Source organism: Centruroides vittatus, unplaced genomic scaffold, assembly GCF_030686945.1.
Source record: "Centruroides vittatus isolate TY-2023 unplaced genomic scaffold, ASM3068694v2 scaffold_946, whole genome shotgun sequence".
Lineage (NCBI taxonomy): Eukaryota > Metazoa > Arthropoda > Arachnida > Scorpiones > Buthidae > Centruroides > Centruroides vittatus.
In genome coordinates this window covers 772,067-798,675 of record NW_027122723.1, presented here as the reverse complement: position 1 = coordinate 798,675, position 26,609 = coordinate 772,067, and the positions used below count along the sequence as shown (strand labels likewise).

Below are 26,609 nucleotides of genomic sequence, written 5' to 3'. Positions count from 1 at the left end.
AATATTAGAATATTCGATTTTCAAATCCGACCTTTCTTTAGAAATATTTAGTCTGTTGATGAAATTACTCTTTTTCTTTTGTGACTATAATGTAATAAACTTAATCTTTGCTATCGTTACTTTTGCCCGAGCAACGCCGGGCCTATCTGCAAGTTTTAATAATAAACGACGCTTTAGCCCATGTCTAACTTAAATAGAATCAAGTAAAAGAAAAAGAGAAAATGTCACATTAAATAGACAACCGAAAGTCGTTAAGACTTTGTATCTAAAAATGGAATATGTTTTCGGTGTTTTTTAAAAATTAAAAAATGAATTTAAAAAATTAGATATTATTTTAGTACCAAACCATACAAGAACCATAGCAAAAATGACTAACAGTAAATACGAAAATAATAAACATAATGATTTAGAAAAAGATAATGTAGTTTATTCATTAGATTGCAGTTGTTCACACAAAAAAAGATACATTGCTGAAACCGGAAGAAAATTAAAGACAAGAAATAAAGAACACATATATATATACCATTAAAAACAATTTGATACATCATCAGTGGCACAACATTGCACTCGAATCACTCGAAGGGAAGTGGAAGAAAAGGAGGTGGAGGAAGACGAGGCGCTTTCCTCCTGCTTATCGTCTCCCGAAGTGTGCCACCTTCTTAACTCTTTGAAATTATCCATTCTTCAATGAAAACCAAGCGAATGTTGTAAAAATACAACTTGCATTAATTAAAAATATATTCCTATTGTCTTTTAAATTTGTAAGTAAAAAAAAACATATAAATTTTAAAATGCAATAAAGATTTATGATAGAAAATTTGACTAAAATAAAAATTTTAGTCAAAAATCAATATTATGATAAAATCTTTAATTATGAAATATAGCCATTTTAATCTTTTCAACGATTTTTAATGTTCGATATATAATTTAAAAAATCGGTTTATACAAATTATACAATCCTGTCGATTGCCATAACACAAAATATTTGTAAAAATGGAGAAATTGTATTATAATTAATTAAAGTTTAGAGTTTAGCAGTGTGCATTTCATATGGGATATGATGTGTATATAAACCATAGCAGGGAATAACAATTTAATGCACTTATTAATTCCCATTTTGCTTTAACTATCACAAATCTTTAACAATTTGATTACATTTGGGCTAAACGAAAATTAACAATAAAAAGGGTGAAAAGTAGCTCCTAAAATAAGTGGAAACACCCGTATTTTTACATTGATAGTTCTTTCTTGTGTTCAAATTTTACAAATGTGAGTACAAACAAGTACATACAAATTGTAGCTCATTTTAAACGTTACTGATGGTCCGCATCGATTAACAAACAAAAGCACTACATAACATGTAACTAAATATTTATTTATAAATAGAGATCAGAAATCTATAGATATATATAGATTCTGAAAATGAAACTTAACATAATACATTAATTGATTTTTGGTCATTAATATGTTTTATATAGGTTTAACTTAACCGAAAATAGTATAAAATTATATTCGATTTTTGATTCAACTTCAAAATCCGGTTTCGGTCGGACTTTACTGTGGAAAATGAAACGATACCCAAGGATATCGGTATCGACAGTATCGGGACTTCCCTAGCCGCATGCTTCTCTCGTGTTTAATGCTTTTCTGTATTTAAAAGTCAAATATTTTCTAAATATTCGCTTCATCTGTTTGTATATCACTATTATCCATGTTTTTCTTTTTATCTTACAGTCACTCATTTAAATATATGTGTACGTGATCTGTACTTAAAGAAATAAACACTTTTAGGCCTATTCTACATAATTATGGTAAACAGTTTCGATTATGTTTTGTCTAATGTAAAATGAATACGTCCAATAGACAAAAAATTCTAATTATCTATATCTTTCAAAGAAATTAATGTAATTTAACTCATTAGATTATTGCAACAATACACAAATAATGAACAAAATATTTATGAATTGAACAATTAAATTTTCGAAACTCTAAAAGTTTAACATTTATAACATAATACAAACATTAAAATATTTTAAAATAATTATTGCTGTTAATATTTATTTATTAGTTTTAATAAGTCCGTAAGTCCACTGTGCTGTACTGAAGAGGATTCGTTTCATGTAATGCTAGACTTCGATTCATCCGCCTGTGCTTTTGTATCCTGTACGAAATAATTTTTTATTATATTTTAAAATTAAATCCTAAAGCAAATATAATAAAAAATACAAGATATAAATATGATGCAAATAAAATGTTGGGATTTGAGCAAACTTTTGATATTAGAAAGTGAAAAAGTGAAATAAAATATGGCATCATTCAATGTGTTATGGCATAAGTTCGTTTATGCACTCATCAGTTTTGTTTGCTTTGAATACTGTTTGATGGCGATTATACACTTAATTTATATTTCTATAATTTTAGAATAAACTTCGTTTACATTAATAAGAAATCGGGAATTTATGTTTACAATAAAAAAATCACCGCACCATTATCATCTTTTTCTAATCACATCTTTATCACTCTTTATTTTCTTAGTTAAAACTTATTGCAATTGAGTTAATGTAATAGTATAAAAATCCCAGTTATCTCGTACATTACAGACACATACCTAATAAATTATTAGGTATGTGTCTGTACGTACTAACGTACTAGTGTATTTATTATTAATAAATACACTAGTACGTTAAATAAAGATTTAAATTGTAGTTTTACTACTCTTGTAAATATATAAAAGTTTACAGTGACATATTTATATTCATATTCTTTATTATAAATACCGTCCATGGATAATTCCTGCCCCAATGCTTCAAATCTGGTGTAGTTCTGCAAAAAGTGTTTCTCCAACAATTCTTTCCAAATAGGAATAGTTTTTGTATTTTTTAAACATGTTAAAAAAATACAAAATCTATCTCTACGAACTTTAATGAAATGTTTCTGATAATTAATCATTGTTTATTCAGTTTTAACTGAGCAACCACAGTCTTAGCATAATAATTTAAGATAGACAACAAATATCCCCACAACTGCCAATATCAAGAGAAATTATAAAAAGATTTGTGCTTTCAAATAATGTAGTTTACATCATTTTTCCATAAGATATTATGACATGTTCCCAAAATCTCACTAATACAAAAAGTTTTATCTGTAACTTTCTAAACCAATTGTACTATTCGTGGCGGCACTCAATTATTAGTGTTCGCTACACTCAGGTTTTCTTTTAGACATTTTGGAGGACTACGGCCTTGCAGCATAAAAACTGCACGCCAACATCAAACATACAGAGTACTGTAGCCATATGTATACCGTTCAGAGGGATCCTATTTTTCTCTACTATCTACCTCCTCTCCCTTCCCCCCTTCCCTTACCCTTTTTTCGCCGGCTAAACACTTCGTGTACGGCCGATGTCTTTCTTGTATGTATGTGTTCTAGAAACGTCAATATCAATACGAATTAATGGAAGCCACAACACCGAACTTCATTCAAACAGAAGAATCAGCACCAATTTATACAATTTCAACAATTTTCTATAGAAATGAAGATGAACAACTTCATACTTTGTACAAAGTAATTTTTATTTATCTAATGACTTAAAAGGGGGTTTTTGACTAATAAACAAATTCGTTATGTCCTTCTAATCCGACTGTTTACCAGAATAATTCCTTTCAGGAGAAATTTTTCGAATTGAAATAACGTGACTTCTGGTTTGTTCGTATGTCATTAATTTGTATACTTAGTCGTAATCCGTTTGCTTGATAAATTACATCTGTTACAAGGCATTTAGCATATTGTATAAAAATATATAAATCTCCGATAATTCCAAGTCACGATTATTTCGTTCCTTGAATTTCGAACTAACGAGGATTTCCTGTATTTCTTTTTCATTCAATCAATCATTTTAGAGGTTTCGTTCCTTTATGAGAAGTTAAGATCTTTTTCTCATTAATTTCAATACAATTTTGGACAGAAACTCGTAAAACAATTAAGCTTCAACTGAAGATAAGCTTTATCTGAAAATCAACAAAAAGTAGAATATGATCTGCATATGAGAAAATGTACCGCATATCGCTTTTTTTAGTAATAAGACATGGCATGTCCTGAATTAGTAGCCAAGTATTTAGGAGATCATTAAAAATAAGATAAAATAGTTTCGAATATAAAGTAAAAACTATTATTCTTTAAAATTTACCTCTGATGCAAATTTATTAATTTTAAACCCTTCTTCTTTAGATTGTTTCTGATAATCTTCATATAAATTTTCGTATTCTTTGTTAATGATTTTATCGTATTCATCGATGACTTCGCTTGGAGCCATTTCTAATTTTAATTCTTTTTCCTCGTGCACATCTGCTTTTGCTTTCACCTTCAATTCACGTTGACGAGCTTCTAGTATTTTAATCCGGTGAATTTCTCTTTCAAACATCTGTTTAATATATATTGTCGTTAAAAAATAAATTTAGAAGAAAATATTTTTAAATATATTTTTAAAAATTAAAAAAAAAAATAGAACGCTTTTATTGATTATGTTTTTCGAGATTGGAATGGTTCCACTCCAATCATATACATCATTACAATGTATTTACACAGGCATTCAACAGAAATATTACATTTAGTTGTTAATCGAGTTTTGGGGCAGGGGATGGTGTGGGTGGGACCACCTCGTAAAACGTCATTAACGCATTGCCAGAGAACTGAGATAAATCCTCAAAGTTTCAGCCTTCTACCGTGTTTCCCCCAAAAATAAGACCAGGTCATATTAATTTTTGCTCCAAAAGACGCATTAGGTCTTATTTTCGGAGAAATACGATATCTAAATTAGAATTGGAAGATATTTAAATTGAAAAATTAAAAGACAAACAAAGAAACTTAAATAAAATAAACTTAATTAACGTTTCATTATTTACATTTGATAGAAAAGTCTTGTCAGTTTTGTGTGGTTTTTTTAAATCTTCAGCCAATGCAACGAGGACAATCTTTCCTTTCTTAGAACCTGCTGCTAACAATTTATTTTTTTCATTTAGACGTAATGTCTGTAATCCTTCTTCTGTTACCTTTAAGAAAAATATATCGTTAAGATAGTTATTAAAATAATATATCAGTGGTCAAAATATATTACTTTTATTTTAGAAAAAGGTTCTGAATGACTTGTTAAAATATTCCATGTCTCAATTATTCCATTGTCTTTCGCAGCGAAGAAAACCGATGGGCAAAATGGATTCCAGCAAGCATCGTTAATTGAATATTCATCATTCCTAATATAAATAAGTTCAACTTAATATAATCAACATCGCATTTATTTTGTTATATTAATATATAAATTTCAACGTTGCAACATACTTAAAAGTCAGAATAGGAGAGTCTCTGCATTCTTCGGCCCAAATCTAAAAATAACATGTAAATAAATGTTGAGAAATAAGTTTTGCATAAAGTTTTAAACGTTACTAGATAATAGATATAAGCATTTTGCATTGAAAAAAATTTATTAAATTTTAACTGTACTCAAATTACAGTACAACGTTAATTATCCGAAATAATCGAGGCAAGAGAATTTCGTATAATCAATCATACTTGGTAGAGAAAAAAATTTTAAAAAATAAATATAAGTACAAGCAGCCTCCAAACAATGAGATGTTTTAAACCATTTGTTTCACTTATTTTTTATCAAATAATAAAATGTATATTATTACTAGTTTATTACATCCAGCGTTGTCCGGATTTATAAAAGTACTGGTCGCAGTAATTGTTACACTCGGCTTTATTAACTGTAAATGTCAAAAATAGTTGTGGCAAGTTGCTTTTGGTTTCTTTCTTATTTGTTTAACATGGAACTGCCATTAAAAACAATGTTATAGAAACATCACGTTCTGGTATTGTAATACGAGGACGTTCGCTACAGTAGCTGTTAATTTAAACGCACGATTCTTTACAGTTAATGCATGTTATAAAAACTTAACAAACTTAATGGAAGAGTTGCTTTGCCATCTAGCGAGAGAAAATAAAATAAAATACAGGCTTTGCCTGGCATATTAAGCGAAAAGGTCTGACATTATTAGGAAATATGGTGATTGGTTTAACACGAGTGGTTTTTCCTCTCAAGTCTATTCTTTTCATAGACAGACTATAACGCTTATCACTAACGACATCCGGATGGCGAGCGATTAGGATGGCAGTCTACTGCTCTGAGAAGTCGGGAATCGAATATAAACGAATTAAATCATCCCAGGATTTTTCAAAGAGTAGTCTATTTGGAGATGTCGGGACCCATCTCTTATTAACTAACCGCTCCATTGTGGGGCTGACCGCATTGGTGAAGAACAGAACCTTGTTAGTACTCACAGAGCGAAACTTTCATAAAATGCACAGCATACAGAGGCGTAGCTACCGTGCAGCAGTTGGAACAAACTGCTCCAGGCGCACGAATCATGAGGGCGCCAAGTTATAAAGGGCAAAATATAAACTTGTAAAAACATTTGTAAAAAAATTTTTGGATTTAAGGTAAGCTAGGTAGCTTCAAGCGAGAGTAAGATTACACTCTAGTGTGGGGCGAGGCCCAATTGAAAGCAATCGGCCCAATCGGCTTTAGGCCAGCCCTGTCTGGGTTATACCAAAAAGCTATTCTACTTATTTTTCTATAAGTTGATTCTTAATTTTCCATTTTATTCTGTTCTACATTCTACATACCCAGAATCATTTTCCATTTTTGCGTTGGACAGGTTTCCAGCTTACGGTACAGTTTAACGAAGAATATCGCTCCGTTGTAAATATTCTTTTCCGTTTATTCAGGTTTCGTTTTAGACACGATTTTACTGTATAGATAATATAGAAACAGTAAAAATCTGTTTAAAAGCGGAACTTAAATAAACGGAAAATAATATACTGTATATAATATATATATATATTAATATTATATATTACATATTAATATATATACATATACTACATTCAAATATATTTATGTATATGCTACCGGCAAAACCCGATTTTACGCCAAACTAGTTTGGCGTAAGCGTGTCAGGCCAAACTAGTTTAGCGTAAGCGTGCCAGGCCAAACTAATTTAGAATTATTATTCAAGTATATTAATGGTCAAATATATTAATGGTTAAAATAAAATTAAAAGGCAATCAATTAGATAAACAATATTTATTCAAACATAGTCTCTACTTAATTATAAAAAACGGTATTGATTAGAAGTGACACACCTCTTGTACAAAACTAAAAAATAAAAATAAGCTAATCAGTACTTATCAGTTTGTATCTCTTTTTTACTAAGCCATGCACTTTTAAAGGTAATTAACTTTCGAAAATATATTCAAAAATTCAAACGAAATAATAAAAATAACTTTTAAAATCAAACTAAAATTAAAAATGAACTTATTTGTGTTTTATGATAAACTTAAATTAACCATTAATATATTTAATCATTAATATACTTGAATAATATTTCTAAACTACTTTGGCCTGACACGACGCAAAATCCGGTTTTGCCGGTAACATATATAAAACACAATAAACGACTCCATAAGAAGGCAAAAGGTTATGTGCTACTTAATCAAAGTTCATTTATCAATTTTATTATATAACGTTCGACCAATGATGAGCATACACATTATCTAATCTTATATTTATTTCTAAACTTCGATAATGACGTTAATTTCTAATGCTTAACACTCAGTTAATCTTTCTATTTGTGAACATTGAATATAATTAGCGTATGAGAAAGCAGTAAGTACAACACTTCAAATTAAATGTAGTAAATAATTATTCAATTTTAATACTTGTTTAATATAATACGCTATAACTAACTTATAGTAATGGAGAAGATGAAAATTTATAAGAAAGTGGGTGGAGTACATATGCCGCTGCATTATTCGGAAGAATCGGTTTTATCTGGAATGAATTATAAAGCGAAACCTGGAAATTTATTTATCGTTAGTTATCCTAAATGTGGAACAACTTGGATGCATCATATAGTCACGTTAATCCTTCGTAAAGGTCAACCATCAGAGGATCCGTTAGATTTCCTGTTAGGTTGTCCGTATATAGAAATGATAGGAAGAGAATACCTAGAAACAGCAAAACCACAAGTCATGAAAACACATTTACCATTTTTTGCTATTCCTTTTTCTCCAGATTCTAAATATATTTACATTACTAGAAACCCAAGAGACTGTTGTGTTTCGTTTTATCATTATGTAAAATTTCACCCACTTCCTATAGGCGAATTAAGTTTTCAAGAATTTTTTGAAGAATTTCTCGGAGGTAATTTACCATACGGCGATTATTTCGATCACCTTCTTGGGTGGTACGAACATAGAAATGACAGCAACGTTCATTTTGTAACATACGAAGATCTCAAGAAAGATATTAAAAGAGAAATATTGAAAATAGCCAAATTTATGGGAGAAGAATACGAAAAAAGTATTTTGAGTGATCCAACAATATTAGAAAATATTATTCATTACAGTAGTTTCGATTATATGAAAGAGAGCAGTAAGAGGAACATTGATGTGTTTTTTGAAAAAGACAAAACATGGCTACAAAACAAAAATGTACCTCCAATGATAATGAAAGTTGTACAAAATTTAAATAAAACAGGAAATGATACAAAAGGCGGAACTCTTATTAGAAAAGGAATTATTGGCGATTGGAAAAATCACTTTAATGAAGAACAAATACGATTGCTAAATGAAAAAATTGTGGAACGAACAAAAGACAGTGACGTCATGAATTTGTGGAAAAACATTTTTGAAAATAATTAAATATGTAATTTTAAGACATTTATTGAATTTATAAAATAAATTTCGAAATTCCATTAAAAAGTTTACTCTTCATAGATAATAATAACGTTATATAATTACAGAAGATTTTTCAAAAGAACTTTTTCTTACAATATAAAGTTGCTACTCGCTATAAATTGTAACAATTATTCGTGATAAAGATAATAACGTTTATCTATACACTAGCAGATAAGCCCGGCGTTGCTCGGGAAAAAAGTAACGCTAGCGAAGACTAAGATTTAAGATCAACATTATAGCCAATCTTACCCGTTTTCACAGAATGCAAGAATTAGGTCCCCCTGTTTCCAGACTAATTAGAGAATTTTTACATGGGTCTAAAAATATGTTCAATTTCCCGCAAAAACGCAAAAAACCGCATTTGCGCCTGTAAATGTTGCACATCGCTTTCTCTTAACTCTTCTATTGTTATGAAATACCCTTCTTTCATCCCCAGTGCTACCCTACTAAAACGCGGTTAAAAATAAAAAGTTGCATCTAAAATAGATAGTACAGTAGAAGCTGAGTTCTTTAATCCTGTCTCTCTCCCCCACGAGAAGGAATTTCGAAAAATCCCTTCTTAGTGTGCACTTTTATGACGTATCCTTTTTTTTAACAGATAGTGCAACAAATAAAGCCAGCAAGCCGGATGTAGGCAGAAATTAATTGATACGCAGAAATTCAATCAATATTTTGAGGTGGAATGTACGACATTATCTGAGTTTGATGTATATTAACGTAACAACCGAGTTTCAGAGTAACTGGTCTAATGGCCGAGAAATGAATAGAAAACAAACCAACAAACAAACATCCTCATTGATACAGATAAGATATTAAATGTAAAAAATAATAAATGGCAAAATAAGTTTAAATTCTTTTTTCAATGACAATAATACAAATAAACAGGTAAATGGTGGGTGGCTCAGCTCTTATCTATTACAGAGAAACTTATAAAATCGCCAATCGGTTTCTGTTGATAAATATCTTTCTAATGTCCATATTCACAAATAAGGATCAAGAGTTAAAGTTAGAACTTATTCAATATGCGATCACTACTTAAAGTCAATATTGATTGATTAACTTCAAACTCTTTCTCCTTAGTTGTAAACACGGCCGTAAAAGTTATTGTAAAGACAGAAAAAAAGATAGCCATTTTACAGAGAAGAGATTACCAAAAATTCAGATTTCAAGATATAAGTTTAAGTAGGAGTCTAATAATACTCGTATCAACTAAAGTATGGATTGAAGTACAAAAATGAATGAAAAATAAAATTAAAGGTGAGGCAAAGTTATGTAGGCCTTTGATAATTTCGAAAAAAATCACGATGCGCAAATTTAGACTGTTGTTAAATTTAGACAAAAAAGCTGTCGGATGCGTTCACAATTTACAGTTAAAACAGGCAGATAAGTTTATTCTTGTGTAACCCAAATCTGTATTCAAATTGACTTTTCAATACAGATAAAATACGTAGAAAACTGATTTTAGAAAATTAATAAACAGTGTCTTTTTAACAAAAATATTTCTTTATTAGTTAAAAGAATTCTTAATCCACGATGTTTAACTATAGTTTTGAAAGGATGCCAGAGAATTATTTTTCAAAAATCGTGTAAAAATTATTATGTTATAATTAATGTATTAAAATCATTTAATTGTATTAATTAAATATCCCATCGGAATTACTTATTTGTAATTATAAATTATAAATAGACGATACCTTTACGCTTCGATTATGTGCGCTTAGAAATACTTTGGAAATAAAATAGTTTCGTTGCAGAGCTCGAACAGAACCATATTCCTGTTTATACATAGTTCCTACTTTATCAGATAAACTTTTACCCTTTCTATTTCCTATGAAAATCATACCTTCCTCGGTACCAATCATAAATTTCGTGGGCTGCAAAAATATTATAATAAAAACATTAATAATTTGTATTAAAATTAATATATATTTAAGTAACTATTGCAATTAATTACAATGTGATAAATCTATATGTTTTGAAAAAATTAGAATAAATATGTTTTAATAAATTATATATATATTTAGATAATTCGCATCTGAATTATGTTTTCTTTCTATCAGATAAAATAACAATATTTTAAATGTAAAGCTAAATTATTTTTGATACTTTTAAGGATTAATAATGAAAAAATTGTAACTTACGATCGTTGGATCATATTCTAAACATCTAGCTCGATAAGCGCTTTTACGACATGGCTTAATTCCTTTTCTGGGATCCAAAATTAAAACTTCAGTAGGTTCGTTTAACTTTCTTATATCCCACCATAAAACCTAATTTAATAAATTTTTTAAAGTTTAATTTATATACAAATATTTTTTTTAAAAATATTAATTAATTTTAGTGCTACTTTCGATTAAAAGAAATTAATATTAGACTTTACAAATTCAAACTATATTGTATTCTTTTACTAGTATGAAGTCAAATGTAATTTTAAAATAAAATGCACAATATCAAGTCCAGCAATTTATTGAGGCAAAAAATTAAAAATTGTGGTGGTCCTATCTCGTGATATTTTATTTAAAACCGAACATTTTTTTATATTATTAATTATTATAAAATGGCAAAGAGATTAATTTTGAGCGAGGAATGAATTTTATAAAAAATTGTAAATGCTAATAACGAGTAAAATCATCATTAAGTCTGACCCATGCGAGATTTGACGGACGACCCTCTCTATATCTTTATCCTCGACATTTAACCAACAAAATTTAATAGCATCAATGCCCTTGATACACAAATCTCCCTGCTAAAGTTCAGAAATTTTCGACAAAAACAGGAATTATTAAGCTTTAAAAAGGATGAACAAAATTGTGCCCCCAGACAGTAACTTCCATACATAAAAAAATGGCGTTTTCTGTATTTTTTTTCATTTCTGGACGTTTCAAGGTTTCCTGAATCTAAAAATGTAAAATTATTGAAAAGTCATTTTTGACCCCCCCCAGGATTTTCACATTTTTCAATAGCGAGGTTGAGGCCGAAGTTTTAAACGCGAAAACGTGTACGTCGAACGTTCACCGCCGCTTTGCTGTAAGCCTAGAAGTTTGAAAAGTGAGTGTAATCATGCTCGACGTTCTAAACGCTATTGTCAAACTTCTAGGCTTGTAGGAAAGCGGCGGTGAACGTTCGACGTACACGTTTTCGCGTTTAAAACTTCGGCCTCAACCTCGCTAATAAATCAGAGTTTTGTCTGTGATCGAAATTTAAAGAACCTTCCGATCACTACTAGACACGATTTTTTGCAAATGTGTACAACGCAGTAAGCCCGATATCGTGACGAAGACGGAAATTTGAAATTTTCCAGGGCCTAATGAAGTTATAAAGCGTCATTGTGAGTGTAATATTTTGGGTGGTTATCCAGCGGATGATTTCGGCATTCGTGACGTATCTAGTATGGTGAGAAGTTTGAAGATTTAAAAGTTACCTGATTTAATAATAAGAGGGGTTTGGAATATAAAATGAAATATTTTACGACGTCACACAAAGTGGAGAAAATCCATCCAGATATCCATTAGCGTTTTACGAGAATGCAGCTACATAGGAGACTGCTATATCGTTATCATACAAAAGTATTTATAAAAGTTTATTTTCATCAAGCAATTATAATACATAATAAATTCAAAATCTAAAATTTTTTGTTAATCTTTGTCAAAATCTTATATTTTTTTAAAAATTAATAACGTGAAATTTATCGGTTTGTAAGTGGTTGAATTATAATAAAATCACTCGTATAAGACCCGGTATATTGTAAAAAACAGAATTTCTAAAATAAATAGTTTCCACAGACAGTAGATAACAATTAATGACGCGCGACAACAATCTCTTTGTTTTTCGATTGTCATATCGAAGCGATTTGTTTTGTTGCTGAAATTTTCGTGCGATTTTCAAGAAAGATGAGAGAAAAGACGAAAAGTTTTTGGAGGTGGATTGGTAGAATCTTCGGACGAAGAACTCCAATTCAAGAGAGATGTGAGCGGAGAGTGGAGGAGACAAATGATCCTCCACAAAATGCAGACGTCATCGGGCTTCCGGCAGAATCGTCGGAACATTCAAAGGAGCCAGAAGTTGGAGGACTTACACCAAAGTCCTCGGATATCCAAAAGGACCCAGACGTCAGTTGGCTTTCTTCGGGCTCCTCGGAAATTCAAAAAGACCCAGACGTCAGTTGGTTTTTTTCGGGCTCCTCGGAAATTCAAAAGAACCCAGACATCAGTGGGCTTTCTTCGGGGTCCTCGATGCATCATCCCGAACGTATAGAGTGGGACAACCTTAAGATATATTGGGACAAGGCCAAAATAGCAGGATTGAGAGAGACTTTCGTTAAGTTCGAAAAGGAGTTGCAGATCGAAGCAATGTTCGGAGGTCCTCCGCAAAGTAAGAAGAAGTTTAAGATAAACTGGAACTTCTCTTTCTGTTGCTTCGGCAGAGCCTAGAAATCCAAAACCACTAGAAATGTAATATAAACAATATTGGTTATTAATATAATTAAATACTACACAAAATAAAAGTATTTTATTGGTTTGTAAAAAAATATTACAAAATTTGACTTTAATTTTCTTTTCTGTACAAATTTTTTAGTTCCCTTCAAACTGGAGGCCCTAAGATGCAGCTTATATAGCTTACTTGTAAATCCGGCCCTATTTCCAGCTTTTCTCGTAATTCATTGCGTAACTGTAATAGTAATGACTTCGGAAGACGACAAAGTTCTTTAAAGCGTGTATCATTTAGCCGAAAAGAATCATCTGGAAGACGAAAAACCGAGATTCATGACGTTCAATGCTAATTTTCTTCATCTCCAATTGCTCGTGAAGTAATATCATCCTTACACCTAAAATTCTGCACAGAATGCCGACGTCATCGGGCTAAAATCGCCATGTTCTTTATACTTTCGTTACGTTCCTAACGGCACCTCGAGAATGATCAATAAGAAAAGCTTAGTTATAGCACGGAGCTATCGGAACCGAAAACGAAACGTACGGCTCAGAATAGCATTTTCACAGTTGATTAAACGCCGATCACGTGGTTCCGATAAAAACCTTTTTTTATCATATTCGTTAGCTTAACGATACAACTCAGGATAGCGTCTGAGTGAACTGTCTCTCTCTCAATCCTGGACAGGGGCAATCTTGTGCTCCAGCTCCAGAAGATTCCAGAACAATAAACTGCTAGCGAGATATTCCAGAAAGTTCCACAACATTTTGAATGAAAAAAATTGAGAAAATTCCCCCTTCCCTTATTAGCAAGGTCTGTATAAGAGGGTCAGGACACGCGTGACCTACTTTTTGAGCCGCCATTTTGGGGTATTTTGAGTCGCATGTTATAAGCAAACTTGTACGAGCAGTCAGTTTTATACGATATTAATTAAACTAAAATTGCATAAATACATTGATTTTCAGTCGAAAATATAATAATAATTTCGGATGATTATGCAACCCCAATTTTTTGTAACTTTTCGATCAAATATTTTAAAAGAAACAATCATTCATATCATTTTCTGTTGTGATTAAAACTAATTAAATAGGTGCTAAAACTGATGCAATTACGTGTATAAGCACTTGGTAAAGTAATGCAATAACATAAGTTATCCAAAATTTTATTTTAAAGCATTTACCAATACAATATTAATGCATTAAAAATAAATACTGGACTAACGTTTAATTAACGAACATTTTTGGCTTTACAAAGGCTTAAACGTCATATTTTCCTAATTATATAAAATTTAATCAAAAAGGATAATATTAAACACAATTTGATGATATTTTTAACAGAGCTTATCTGAGACATAACTTTCTCTGTAAACACACAAGATACAAATATAATAAAATACCATTTTCGAAAGTCGGCAGAAGTACGCATAAATGAGCTTTTGCTTCCATACAGTTTTTTTACATTCAAAGTACTGTTCATATCTCTGGCAAAAATATAGTAATCTCACTAATAGAAAAGTTGAGATTAACAGTCTACTGAGATTCTTCGAAATGAAGCTGAACAACAAATAATTTAATGTGAGCTCACGTATACACTTAAACCTGTTTTTGTGCGATTTGTTTTGTGCGGTATATGAAAATTTCAAATCAAATTGGAACATAATTGACTCCTGTAAAATTTTTTAAAACTCTATTGAATGTTTTCTATGACATCAGCAGGTATTTTTCAATTTTTATTTAGTAAAATTTTGTTCTCATACGTTTTTTTTTGGTCCCCTCTCATTTTAATAGCATAAAAATCATAAACATTATGTTATATTTGAACAGATGCGGTGAGTTAGCTGCCCTCCAGCTTTAGACTACGGGTGTGAAATTTCACGCCTTGTTAAATGAAATAACACTTTCTGCAGCTATATTTATCAAATAAAATCATTTTTTAACGATTATTTCTAACTTTTTAATGTTAGATTGGTATTTACGTGGAAATAATTAATTAATATAAAAAATAAAATTCTTAGAGGATTTTCCCCATTAGGGATTTCAGAAAAAGATCCAAGGAGTTAAAAAAGCAATTCCTAGTTATTTCGTACGGTTTTGAGTTATTTTCTACGTGAGACTTTTTTTATTCGGTCCCTATCCACCGCGTAAAAAATACTTTTTAATTGTGTTGCGAAAACTATTTTTTATAGCTACTCGTGAAGTTTTGTGCGATTTTTTTAATGCGTTTTCTTTTATGCGGTCCCTATCCACCGCACGAAAACAGGTTTGAGTGTACATCTCAAAGACTGTACCTATAGAAAAATACATAATATACACTACTCTCACATAGTTTAGAATGTTCAGTTGGCTGCCACTTATCCCGTCTGCAGTTCTGCACCCATTTCGCTTTCCTCTGCTTATCTGCAGGAAATCTAAACAATCGAAGGTCGGTAGACTTACTTTTACAATTAGGTGCCACAGAATAACCCATTGTTTAACGTTCTGAGTACGTATATACGTAATAATAGTCGATTCACGCACGAACCACGTATGATGAGCTCAATCGATTAGTCCCAAAATGGCCGCTGCCGCAAAGAATCACGGGAGCGTGTCCTGACCTTCTTATACAGACCTTGCTTATTAGAGCTAGTGTAAGGTGCCATCTTCTGGGGATGAGCCAGTACTATTGCCACTACAGCCGCTGTATCAGCGAGAATAAGTGCGACACATGGCGGCCGTCCACACTTGGTTCCTTAATTCTTTGAACTAAAATAACTTTTCCATAGTTCAACCTAAATTCACCAAACTCAGCAAACATATGAAGCAACTCTCTGGCTTTATATTCAAAAAACAGCACCCAGAAATGCCAAAATACTTTTTTGTTATTAAGCGACATTTTCGTTTTTTGATTACATCTTATCACAGAGATAATTATATTTTCCAGAAATTATTTTATGCACAAGCCAGGATTCCACTGAGCATTTTGAAACCAAAATCATCAAAATCTAACGTGAAATTTTTTAAACTCCGAAACGAAACCGCAAAAGCCATCCCAGAAGCCTGAGCTTGCTTACTGATCGCACAGGCAATTAAAAACAGAAACGTAAATTTAGCAGGTCACATACAAATTTACGACCACACCTACTCATTTGCTGAAAGAAGATTTTTAATTACTAATGTTTTCACCCTGCTCCTATCATCATCAGATTTCTTAAAACCGTTTTTAGAAACTGTTCCACAAATAAAACATTCCATTTAAATTTTAATCTTTGAAGAATTCTAAATACAAATTTAAATTGAAATTTAGTTAAATAAATAACTTATGAAAAATATAAGGTTAACAATAAATAAAAATAAACTTTAAAAATTTACAACCTTAACAAAACAGAAATAAGTATGCAAATAAGAAAAATATATAAAAAAAAAAAAAAAAAAAAAAAAAAAAAAAACTATGAGAGTATAACAGAGGATAAATATGATTATTGGGGGGACTTTATTCAGAGGATTTTATGTCCAAATCTTCTTTCAATGATGTATTTCCAGGCTGAAGATAATGCGTTTGCATCTCTGGCGTTTAGGCGCTGTTCTTGTAAATTTCTATTTTTTCCATATCCATAGCGATAGTTGGAGAATGTACTGTACCTTTTTAATGATGTTCGCTTCATCTCACTTTATAACAGATCTCCGGTTATTTCTCTAAATTATGAATATATCATTTACATATATTTTATACAATAAGATGTCTTATTTTCAGATTTTTACATATCTTTTTTGACTTACGTAGTACAAGTTCGTATATAGGTCCTGAAATGGGACTTCCCATTGGACCCTTTCTTTTGTTTATACGACTTTCGTTGAGTTTACAACTTACTGAGAAATGATAAAGACAAATTAAAGAAAGAACAACAGGCTGAAATATACAAAATACCTTATGAAAATCAACAGTTACGAGTGGAAAAAGATTACGTTGGAGTCACAAAAAGAAACCTCATGGCGCAACTCAAGGAATACAAGTACAATGTAGAAAAAGACCACAGTAATACAATTATAGCGGCAATGTCACTGGTGAAAAGCTTTCTTATAAAGTGGTTGAAGCGCAAATCATTAAAAAGGTACATTCTCCAACTATCGCTATGGATACGGAAAGAAATAGATTTACAAGAGCAAGATCAAAAAGCAGTGCCTAAACTTTTTTGTGCATATTTTTCTTATTCGCATATTTATTTGTATTTCGTTTAAAGAAAATATTGCCCATAAAGAAAATGGTCAATCTTTACGAACGTGGACTGTCATCTAGACAGCAAGCATCTTTTGAATTTCAATGTAGACGGCACTGTTAGTAAATTTGGATAATTTGTAATGGTATTACGCGCTTTGTTCAAAGTCTTGGCAGGGGTGGCGACTGTTCGCACTCTGGACGGACTCCTGGAGGAGAGCCACCGGCAGGCCGCCATTGTTCAATGTCACTAGTTATTGATTCACGGTAGTTTTTGAACACGTATCAATAACTAGTGACGTTATACAATCGACGGCCTGCCGGCGGCTCCTCCCAGGAGGAGTCTGTCGAAAGCGCGAGCAGTCGCCACCCCTGCCAAGACTTTGAACAAAGAAGTTAGACGGATTTAAATTTTATACCCCATTTTTATTAAATATAGCAGTAATATAATTTTTTAAATGTAGATTTATAATTTATAATTAAATAAATTTTATTTACATGCTTTTTTGACTAACAGCGCCGCCTACATTGAAATTCAGAAGATGCTTGCTGTCCAGTTTCTGGAAGTTCGGCCATGACGGTCCACATAGGTAAAGATTAACCAAGAAAATTTACCCAGCCAAAAACAAAATATAAAATAAAATAATATAATTAATATATAATAGACATTCCCATAAAGAAGCAATAATAATAAAAGAAGCTTATTAATTTAAATTCAAAATATTTTTTTTCAGTTTGTCAAAAGGAAAATAAAAGTAATATAACGTAGTAAACCAGAGATGGGCAACCTTCTTCGAAATGGTGGTCCAAATAAAATTTCTGTAATGTGTACACGGGGCAAATATTATTTTACTTTTCCAGGATTATATTTTAAACTAATTGAAATAGTTCGTAATAAAAGTTGTCATAATTTTATGATATTTGTTGTAATATTTATAAAAAATCTCTCTCTATAAGCTGAAATGAAATTTAGCTTAAACAACACCTATCTGTCTATGATCTATGATGTAAATGAAATTTTTATATAATAAAAATATGTTTAGATTTTTGAATTGCCAAGAATGAAATAGTACTGGTGATTCAATACCTAATAAATATTTCAGTTAAAAATTGAAGGTATTTAGACTATCAAACTTCAAATTTATCTATTTAGTAAGCCTATTCAATATGTCTATACATATGCAGTAATAAAATTGCTTCAAAAGTTTTATAATGAATTAGAATAAGTTCATAACTCTATTCAAATTTATTTATTCATACATTGAGTTGTATATATCTAAAAGTATAATAATGATTTATTTAATGTATGCAGTTTGCCTATTATTCTCAGAATATAACTGACTTACTTGCCCATCTGTGGATGCAGAAAAACATTCTTTTCCCGATCTCGAATGCAACCATAACGCTTTGTAAACGGGATCATGATGACTATATTCAGGTGGAGTTACTTGAAAAGGTTCAGAATCATTCTTTCTTAAATCCCAGAAAGCTTTAAAAAATTAAACATATTTTAACGCTAATCATTTTCAGAATTAATAAACGTTTACTTCTCGAAATAAAATGTAAATACTTAGACTGATCCTTAAGTCATGATTACAGTCTTAAAGGTTATAGATTGCATCACAAATAATTACAAATTACCTGTAATTTTAATTATTCTGTTTTTCCAGAGATGCAACTAGTCTTGGTGGCAAGATATTTTATATCATGATTTAAGTATATTTATCATGGCATCTATTTTTATTTTGAAAAGGAAAATTTACATGAAATTTTACAGAATTAAATAGTTTTATCAAACTATTTAATTCAAACTATTTAATTCTATAAGATTTTTAATTCTTTAATTAATTTCTAATTCTATAAGAATTTTACAGAATTAGATAGTTTTATCAAACTATTTAATTCTATAAGATTTCGTGTAAATTTTCATAGAATATATTGAAATACAAAAAAATATTGCAAAAAGTAATAGTATATAAAAACGACTTATGCATATACTGTATATATGGACTATAATACGTAAACTATATATATACTGTACTGTACATATACTGTACAAATTGTAATATATAGGTATAATTAAATATATAATTAAAAGAACAGTCATTTATACTACGTATAAATGACTGTTCTTTTAATTATTGATACAGATAAAATTAATGAATTTTGTTTTTTAGAAAAAGTAAATAAATGAACCAAATAAAAAGTAGATACACCAAAATATCCAATTTCAAATAAAAAGTGATAGAAAAAAGTAATTTTATAAATACAGTAGAGCCTGTCTATTTCGAATCTTACGGGAATAAGAAAATATTCGAAATAGCCTGGTTTCGAGATACTGTATAACAGTGTTTCTCAAACTTTTTGGTCCGCGACCCCCTTTTGCACTTAAAAATTTCAAAGGACCCCGAAGAATGAGTATGTGTAGAAAAACATCCCGGAGGGAGGGGGATTAATTTAAATTCGGGACGAGTTAATTTCTTTTGTTTAATTAATCTATTCCATGTTGAAATTTCTCTCCGTTGCGTGTCGCTTTGCGTTGAATTTTCGTCAATGTTAAGACTAACGAAATTTTTTAAAAAATTATTTCTTTATTTTTCACAAACAAAATAAATATATTGAAAAATATAAAAACAAAAAACATTATATTTCGGAAGTTTGTCTAGTCTGAAAACGTTCGGATTCAGCACAACACAGTCCTCAGAAAAACAAGCATAACTTACCATTCACGATGGGAAAAAAGTCTAGTTCAAATACTGGCACGTCCTTAAGTGCCCTCTCATGGTCGCGCCAGGCTGCCAGCTAAAAACAAATATCAACTAAAATAATATCGGAGTATCCCAAGACATAGCCAAATATTACAGCACCACAGCACTAGCGGAAATTCAAATTTGCCGACTGAAACGCTTTCGGTTGATCGGTTTTCGGATAATCGACGCTCTACCTAAGTCAACTTGCCTACAGACGCAACGCTGCTAGCGAACATCGTTCCAAATGACAACGCTGTTCTATCATAGTTTAGGCGGAGAGTGAAACTCGGGGATTCCCCAATAGCGCACAAATTTATGATTATTATATTTAGGCTCGTATTTAAATATTTATATTGTTTTTATTTATATGTGCAATTTAAGTAAAAATTTTTTAATATATTTTTTATTTCTATTATTTCTAAACATGAATCTATAGTAAATTTATAAAATATTTGAAAAAAATTGATTTGGCATCAATTTTTCAGCGACCCCCAAATATTTTTCACGACCCCTAAGGGGAATCACTGCTTTGCGACCCCTACTTTGAGAATCACTGCTGTATAGAGGTTCAACTTAAAGGGGATATTCTATCATGTTTCTTATTTTTTTTAGAAACAACATGCAACCTATTTTTAAGTCTAACTAATATAAAACACCATTATAAAGTCAAACCCAAGTGATTTAAAAAAACATAAGATTGGTTGAGTTTCGACAGCAATCAAAATTTAAATACTTGTAAATTTCTTATTTTATTCGGTATTGTGTTGTGTTTTTGTGCAATATAAAAAACAAAGACTGTGGATAAAATGAGATTTTCACTTCATAGATTGATAAGAGCTATGAAAAGTTTTTGCTTGTTTCTCAAAATTATAGTTACGCACTATTAGACAAACACAAGAAAAAACAAATGCAAAACGGGAAAATAGATGAAAAATTTTAAGTAAATTTATTTGTGTAACATGTATTAAAAGTTTATGTAAATTTATACGTATTTAATTATTAATTTATAACTGTAATTTACATATATAATATGTTCTAGATAAAATATATAATTTTACTTACCTATCTGACCATTAAATGCTCCAGCTAATAAATAACTAAAATCTTTAGGATTAAATTCTGCACATATCAATGATGAAGAAAAGCATAAATTTGTAACTGGTTGAGTTAAATTATCTGAAAAAGTAAATAATTTAAATATTTTATTGAAAGTTTCATGCTAAAATATTTCGATCATATTATTAAAAAAAAAGGCATACTAATGTCCCAAATATATGATTCTTTAGGAAGCTTTGATGATTCCTCAAATTTTAAGGTGGAAAGAGTAGTAACTAATTTATTTTCTTCTTCAGGGGACCAAGATATACATGTAACATACCGTGAAGGAGTAGTATTATCTCTATAAATAAATCATTACGTCAATATTAAAATCAAATCAACATTATTTGATGTGGCTTCCGCCTTTACAAAAGGATATACAAAAGAACTTAAGAAACATTAAGTTCTTTTCTACCTCCATTTACTGTTAACAAGTTCGTCCAAAAAGTCACAACCACCGACGAACGTTACAAAGAGCCCCAATACGTCAATATTAAACTTGAGTAATGTGAAAAGGCATATAAAAAGTCAGAAAATGTAAACTGCATTTAAACATTCTTCTACAATTAGAAATAATTTTATTATTTTTAAATATGACGATAGTAACAGAAAATGTATATTGTCAGATTTATAAGAATAAACTCAATAGTAGATACACCTATTAGAATTTCATTTCATTATTTAATTATATTTTAGATATGGTCAGATTTAAATCACATTATAAAATTTTTTATTAGTTTGGTTATAAGCTTTTTTTGCTAGTCTAATCTTTCCTTGTCTTAATATAAATTATTTGTTCAAAATAAAGTTTATATTAACGTTCTTATTTTCAGATATAGTTCATATTTTAACGTTTAAATTATCATAAAAATTTCTAAATTTAACGCATTACAGCATTAAAAGTTTCGAAATTATCAGTACAATCGTATATCTTTATTGCTTATTTAACTAACCTGATTACATTGACAACTCTTGTTTCATCATTTATTATATCTTTTTCTTCTTCCTCATCGCCGACAAAATATTCTTCATAAATATTGATAGCATTATTTTGTTTTACACAATGTTCCAATTGCTAAAATAAAATAAATAAAATTTGCTAATAATAGACGTTGTGAGTGCTTTCTGCTGTCTAATACACACCAGAATCATAATAAAGGACCTGATTAACATAAAAATACTTAAAAACAATAAAACGTGTTAGTACAATGTCTAAGAAAAACATAAATGAAAAATGTAAAAAAATATACATTACGTGGTTTAAAGAATTAAACAAGTCGCGTTTTAAGTGAAACTTGTTATAACACAGGAAAAATTTATCTAGGGAGGAAATATCTTTTAAATATTTTAAAATAAATTTAATATATATGTAATCTTTAAATGAGAGAAACACACATTATCTTGACAGCTACTTGGACTGACAATGTAAAAGGGTAGTAATATGGCAGGGGTGGGCAAGCAAGTGTTCAGTGGGAGCCGAAACGTAGGTTTTGCAAAATGCATGGGAGCCGCAGTTCTGTACTGTCGTGGCGGAGAGTATGGTAAGGCGCGCGATTTTATTATATAATATCCTTTCAGCAGTGGGAGAGTCAGGTATGGTTCTACCCCTTAGTAGTGGAGAATATACCCGAAAAATTTTTAAAGTATTTTTTCACGCAATTTTTCTCATTTCCGTTTTAGAAAAAGTATTTGTAAACAGTTGTCTAGTAAAGAAAAGTCTTTTTTTATTGTTACATAATTCATTTTTTATGTGAATTTTTTTTGCGGTAGTTTTTGGCTAGATTCTGGTGATACCCCCAAAAGAATTTAACGTATATATACGTCCCTCACCACTGCCACACGATCGCCCTCGACGTATATATACGTCCCTCACTGCTGAGTGGTTAAAAATATAATATTAAACAAATATTGAATTTTTTAAATAAACATATTTTCACAAAATTATAAAAATAAAATTGTAAAAATAATAATAAAAAACAGAAATTCACACTTTCAGCAAGAGCCGCATGTAACTCAAAAAGAGCCGCATTTGCCCATGCCTGTAATATGGTTTATTAAATATTGAATACCCTTGTAATCAAAAAGTATCGAGAATGATTCAATAAAACGCATTGATAAAACGCAAACTATTTTAATTTGTTCATCAAAACCTTCCAAATTTATTTCTTCCCCTTCACAGTAAACCGATCCCATTTCAATGCTCTTATACCGACGTTTTTTCCAACCCTCGAAACATGCTTTAAATTCGTTTTCGTGAAATTCCTTTAGGATTCACAGCGAATTTTGTTTTATGGTATCAATCGACTCAAAACGCTGACCATGAAGCGGATATTTTAGTGGATGTAACAGGAAAAAGTCAAACTGTGGCATATTGAGTGAATACGGAGCTTGCGAAACCGTATTTGTCGAAATTTGTCCAAAAATTCACGAATAACATGAATATTGTGAATAGGTGTATTATCGTAGTGCAAAATCACGAGTTTTCTCGCCACAAATCGAGTCGTTTTGTACAAATTGCTTTACACAAATGACGCAAGACGCTCAAATAATATTCTTTGTTGACAGTTTGGCCAGTAAGAGAATTCGTAATACACAACACCACGATAATCGAAGAAAATAGTCAACACGATCTCAATTTTTCACTGGCTTTGGTGTAATTCTCTCGGTCTCGCTTCATCTTTCGAGCGCCATTCAATTTATTGTTGAACTATTTCGCTGTCAAAACGGTAGATCCATGTTTTATCATTCGTAATGATGCGTTTTAAGAACGATTCGCCTGGAGAAAGCATTTCCTCGACCACCCGAACACGTTGTTGCTTTCTGGAAAAAAATTCAACGTTTTCATCCCGAAAAGAAACGATTCAAGCTCAAATTACCCTTTAAAATTGCTTGACAAGATCCAGATGATTCCGGAAGATGTTTAATAATGTCCCTAATTGTTAAACGACGATCATTGAGCACCAAATTTCTGATTCGAGCGACGGGATGTTTATCGGTCGAAGTGAATGGTCTACCAGAGCGTGGTTCGTCTTCGACGAATCCTCTGCCTCCCTCGAACATCTTGTACCAATCAAAAACTCTTGTTTTTGATAGACTATTATCTTTAGTGACAATTTTTCAATATGTTTGTAGCAGTAGTCTAATTCCGTTGCGAAAACATACTAAAATAACTAAAATGCATATTAAAAAGTTTAGAATTATCTCGGAGATACTAAACATTCGAAATATTGAATCTTTCACTGGTCTTTAGCAGCGTCAGATTAAGCTTGTACCGGGCCTTAGACAAAATTTAAATTGGAGCCCCATTATTTAAATAAGTCACTTCTAAAGAAATCTTAAATAATGCCACTTAAAATTTTTACTAATAATAGAGAATAAAAACTAATGCAATAATAATAATTGTATAATAAAAGAGTTTTCTGGTATAACGAAAAATATATAATTATAATCATTCAACCTTTAAAAAGCCGGAGCCCTTCAAATTATGGACCCTAGACATTTGTCTATTAATCTTTAGTAATTTACTGTTAAAAAAGAAATCCAGACATTTAAATCTAATCACAAAGGAAATTTTTGAATTTGTTTCGATGTTAGACCGAATTCATTTTGTTTGTTTGTTACGGCAATGCAATCTGCCTACCACCTTCCGGGGAGTCTTTTTAAGGATAACTGTCCCCTAGGCATTCAGGATTCAGGCATTATAGACGTGGAGAAACCCGAAAATTTCCACGTCCTGGCCAGGCACGAACCCACGACCGAACTCCCAGTGTTCAGGGAACAGAACCGCTTGGCCATAAATTTATTTTGAATGATGAAGTTCAAAAATATTGTACTTACTCCTGCAAGATTCAAAACGACATTTTGAAAATGTTCATCTTTTTCAACTTTCTTTCGAAACCTCGTCACTTGTTTCTCATCTGTGGGATCGACGTCTTTCGGCCATCCACCTTCTTCGTGGTTCATACCTCTACTTTCTGTTCCATAATGTTCCGTGTTAACCTGTTTTAAATATAAAAGAAAATTTTCTCAAAATGAGGATATATGGTTAATGTTACCTATGGTTCCAAAATGGCGGCTCGTCTGATTCCAGCAAATAGAAGAAAGGAAACGGTGGAAACGCACGTTTTAACCTAACCTAACCTATTCTAATAAATTACCATAATTATTACCAACAAAATTATTAGAATAGGTTAGGTTAGGTTAGAACGTGCGTCCCCACCGTTTCCTTTCTTCTATTTGCTGGAATCAGAGACGAGCCGCCATTTTGGAACCATAGGTAACATTAACTGGATATATTTTTAAACTATCAACTTAATTTCAATCAAAATAATTATATTATAAATGTATAAAATTGTAATTAATACCTGATTACAGGCTACGACGGTCGAGCATTGCACTTCTCTATTAATTCTAGACGCCTGGACAAAATTATCCCTGAGTGAAACATCCGGCTTAATATCGACCAGAATGTCTGGACCGTGATCGGTAAAGTTACAAGGTCGTCCGAATTGCCTTCGTTTCTTCGTATAAATGTAATTTATATTCATCTTTGCTGTCAGACGGATTCCATTTTGAAATTGAACGAGCCGGTTGCTATGGCAACATTTAATAAACAAGCATAAACATCAGAATCTAACTTTTTTTTTTTCTTTTTGAAAATTTTAAATATTACGTAAACTTTATTATTTCTAATTTTTGTATAAAATTTTTCTTCGAATTAATTTTAAATAAAATATAACAGTTCAGTCATATTTTGTAATTTTTTAATATATATGTTATTAAGCATACTAATTAACATTAAATAAAACGTGCTCAGCAAAAATTATATAAACAAAATCTAACACCTTATCTTCGCTGAGAAAGTTTAATTTTAAACAAACGTTTTCGGCCTATTCTATAGGCCATCCTCAGGCTAAACAAATCGAATAGAACCATTCCATAAGAACGAATACAAATATTCGATTTGTTTAGCCTGAGGATGGCCTATAGAATAGGCCGAAAACGTTTGTTTAAAATTAAACTTTCTCAGCGAAGATAAGGTGTTAGATTTTGTTTATACTAATTAACATCGGCTCTATTGTTATTCTGGAGACTATAGTAATAGATATCATGCGATACAGCTTAGTTATTAATCTGAGTCAGTAAATAATGATTGGTATATTTATACCATTAGTTTCTTGGAAATAATATTTATAAAAATAATATAAACATCTAAAATTCGATAGTTAAGTGTTTACTGTATATTAAAGCCGAACGAATACCGGATTATATCGGGCTACATATTACTATCATTAATCGAATGCTAAGTGATTCGGCACAACAGGCAGGAATTAGGCGCTTTCTCTTGCT

General features: G+C 30.8%; 2 protein-coding genes across 2 annotated transcripts; one reads left to right on the top strand and one right to left on the bottom strand.

The window, feature by feature from the left end:
- Window positions 1-1,893: 1,893 nt before the first annotated feature.
- On the bottom strand, window positions 1,894-25,878 carry LOC136990584 (dynein intermediate chain 3, ciliary-like). The gene is made up of 13 exons (XM_067288976.1): window positions 25,625-25,878; window positions 25,098-25,259; window positions 22,214-22,335; window positions 21,422-21,561; window positions 21,225-21,338; window positions 18,759-18,901; window positions 10,935-11,063; window positions 10,488-10,667; window positions 5,335-5,378; window positions 5,114-5,249; window positions 4,902-5,048; window positions 4,187-4,420; window positions 1,894-2,161 (listed from the first exon to the last, which is right to left on the bottom strand). The coding sequence occupies exons 1-13, from the start codon at window positions 25,805-25,807 to the stop codon at window positions 2,117-2,119; spliced, it is 1,779 nt and encodes a 592-aa protein (XP_067145077.1). The 5' UTR covers window positions 25,808-25,878; the 3' UTR covers window positions 1,894-2,116.
- On the top strand, window positions 7,511-8,900 carry LOC136990585 (sulfotransferase 1C3-like). The gene is made up of 2 exons (XM_067288977.1): window positions 7,511-7,720; window positions 7,808-8,900. Exon 2 carries the CDS (start codon window positions 7,810-7,812, stop codon window positions 8,755-8,757), a length of 948 nt encoding a protein of 315 aa, XP_067145078.1. The 5' UTR covers window positions 7,511-7,720; window positions 7,808-7,809; the 3' UTR covers window positions 8,758-8,900.
- Window positions 25,879-26,609: the final 731 nt, after the last annotated feature.

Bases quoted from the DNA above. Each gene is read 5' to 3' on its own strand.
- LOC136990585 (XM_067288977.1), top strand. From the start codon at position 7,810: ATGGAGAAGATGAAAATTTATAAGAAAGTGGGTGGAGTACATATGCCG.
- LOC136990584 (XM_067288976.1), bottom strand. From the start codon at position 25,807: ATGAATATAAATTACATTTATACGAAGAAACGAAGGCAATTCGGACGA. The intron at 21,562-22,213 runs GTTAGTTAAATA...ATTTATTTATAG, and splicing joins AGAGTTGTCAATGTAATCAG to AGATAATACTACTCCTTCAC. The intron at 5,049-5,113 runs GTAATATATTTT...TTTTTCTTAAAG, and splicing joins AACCTTTTTCTAAAATAAAA to GTAACAGAAGAAGGATTACA.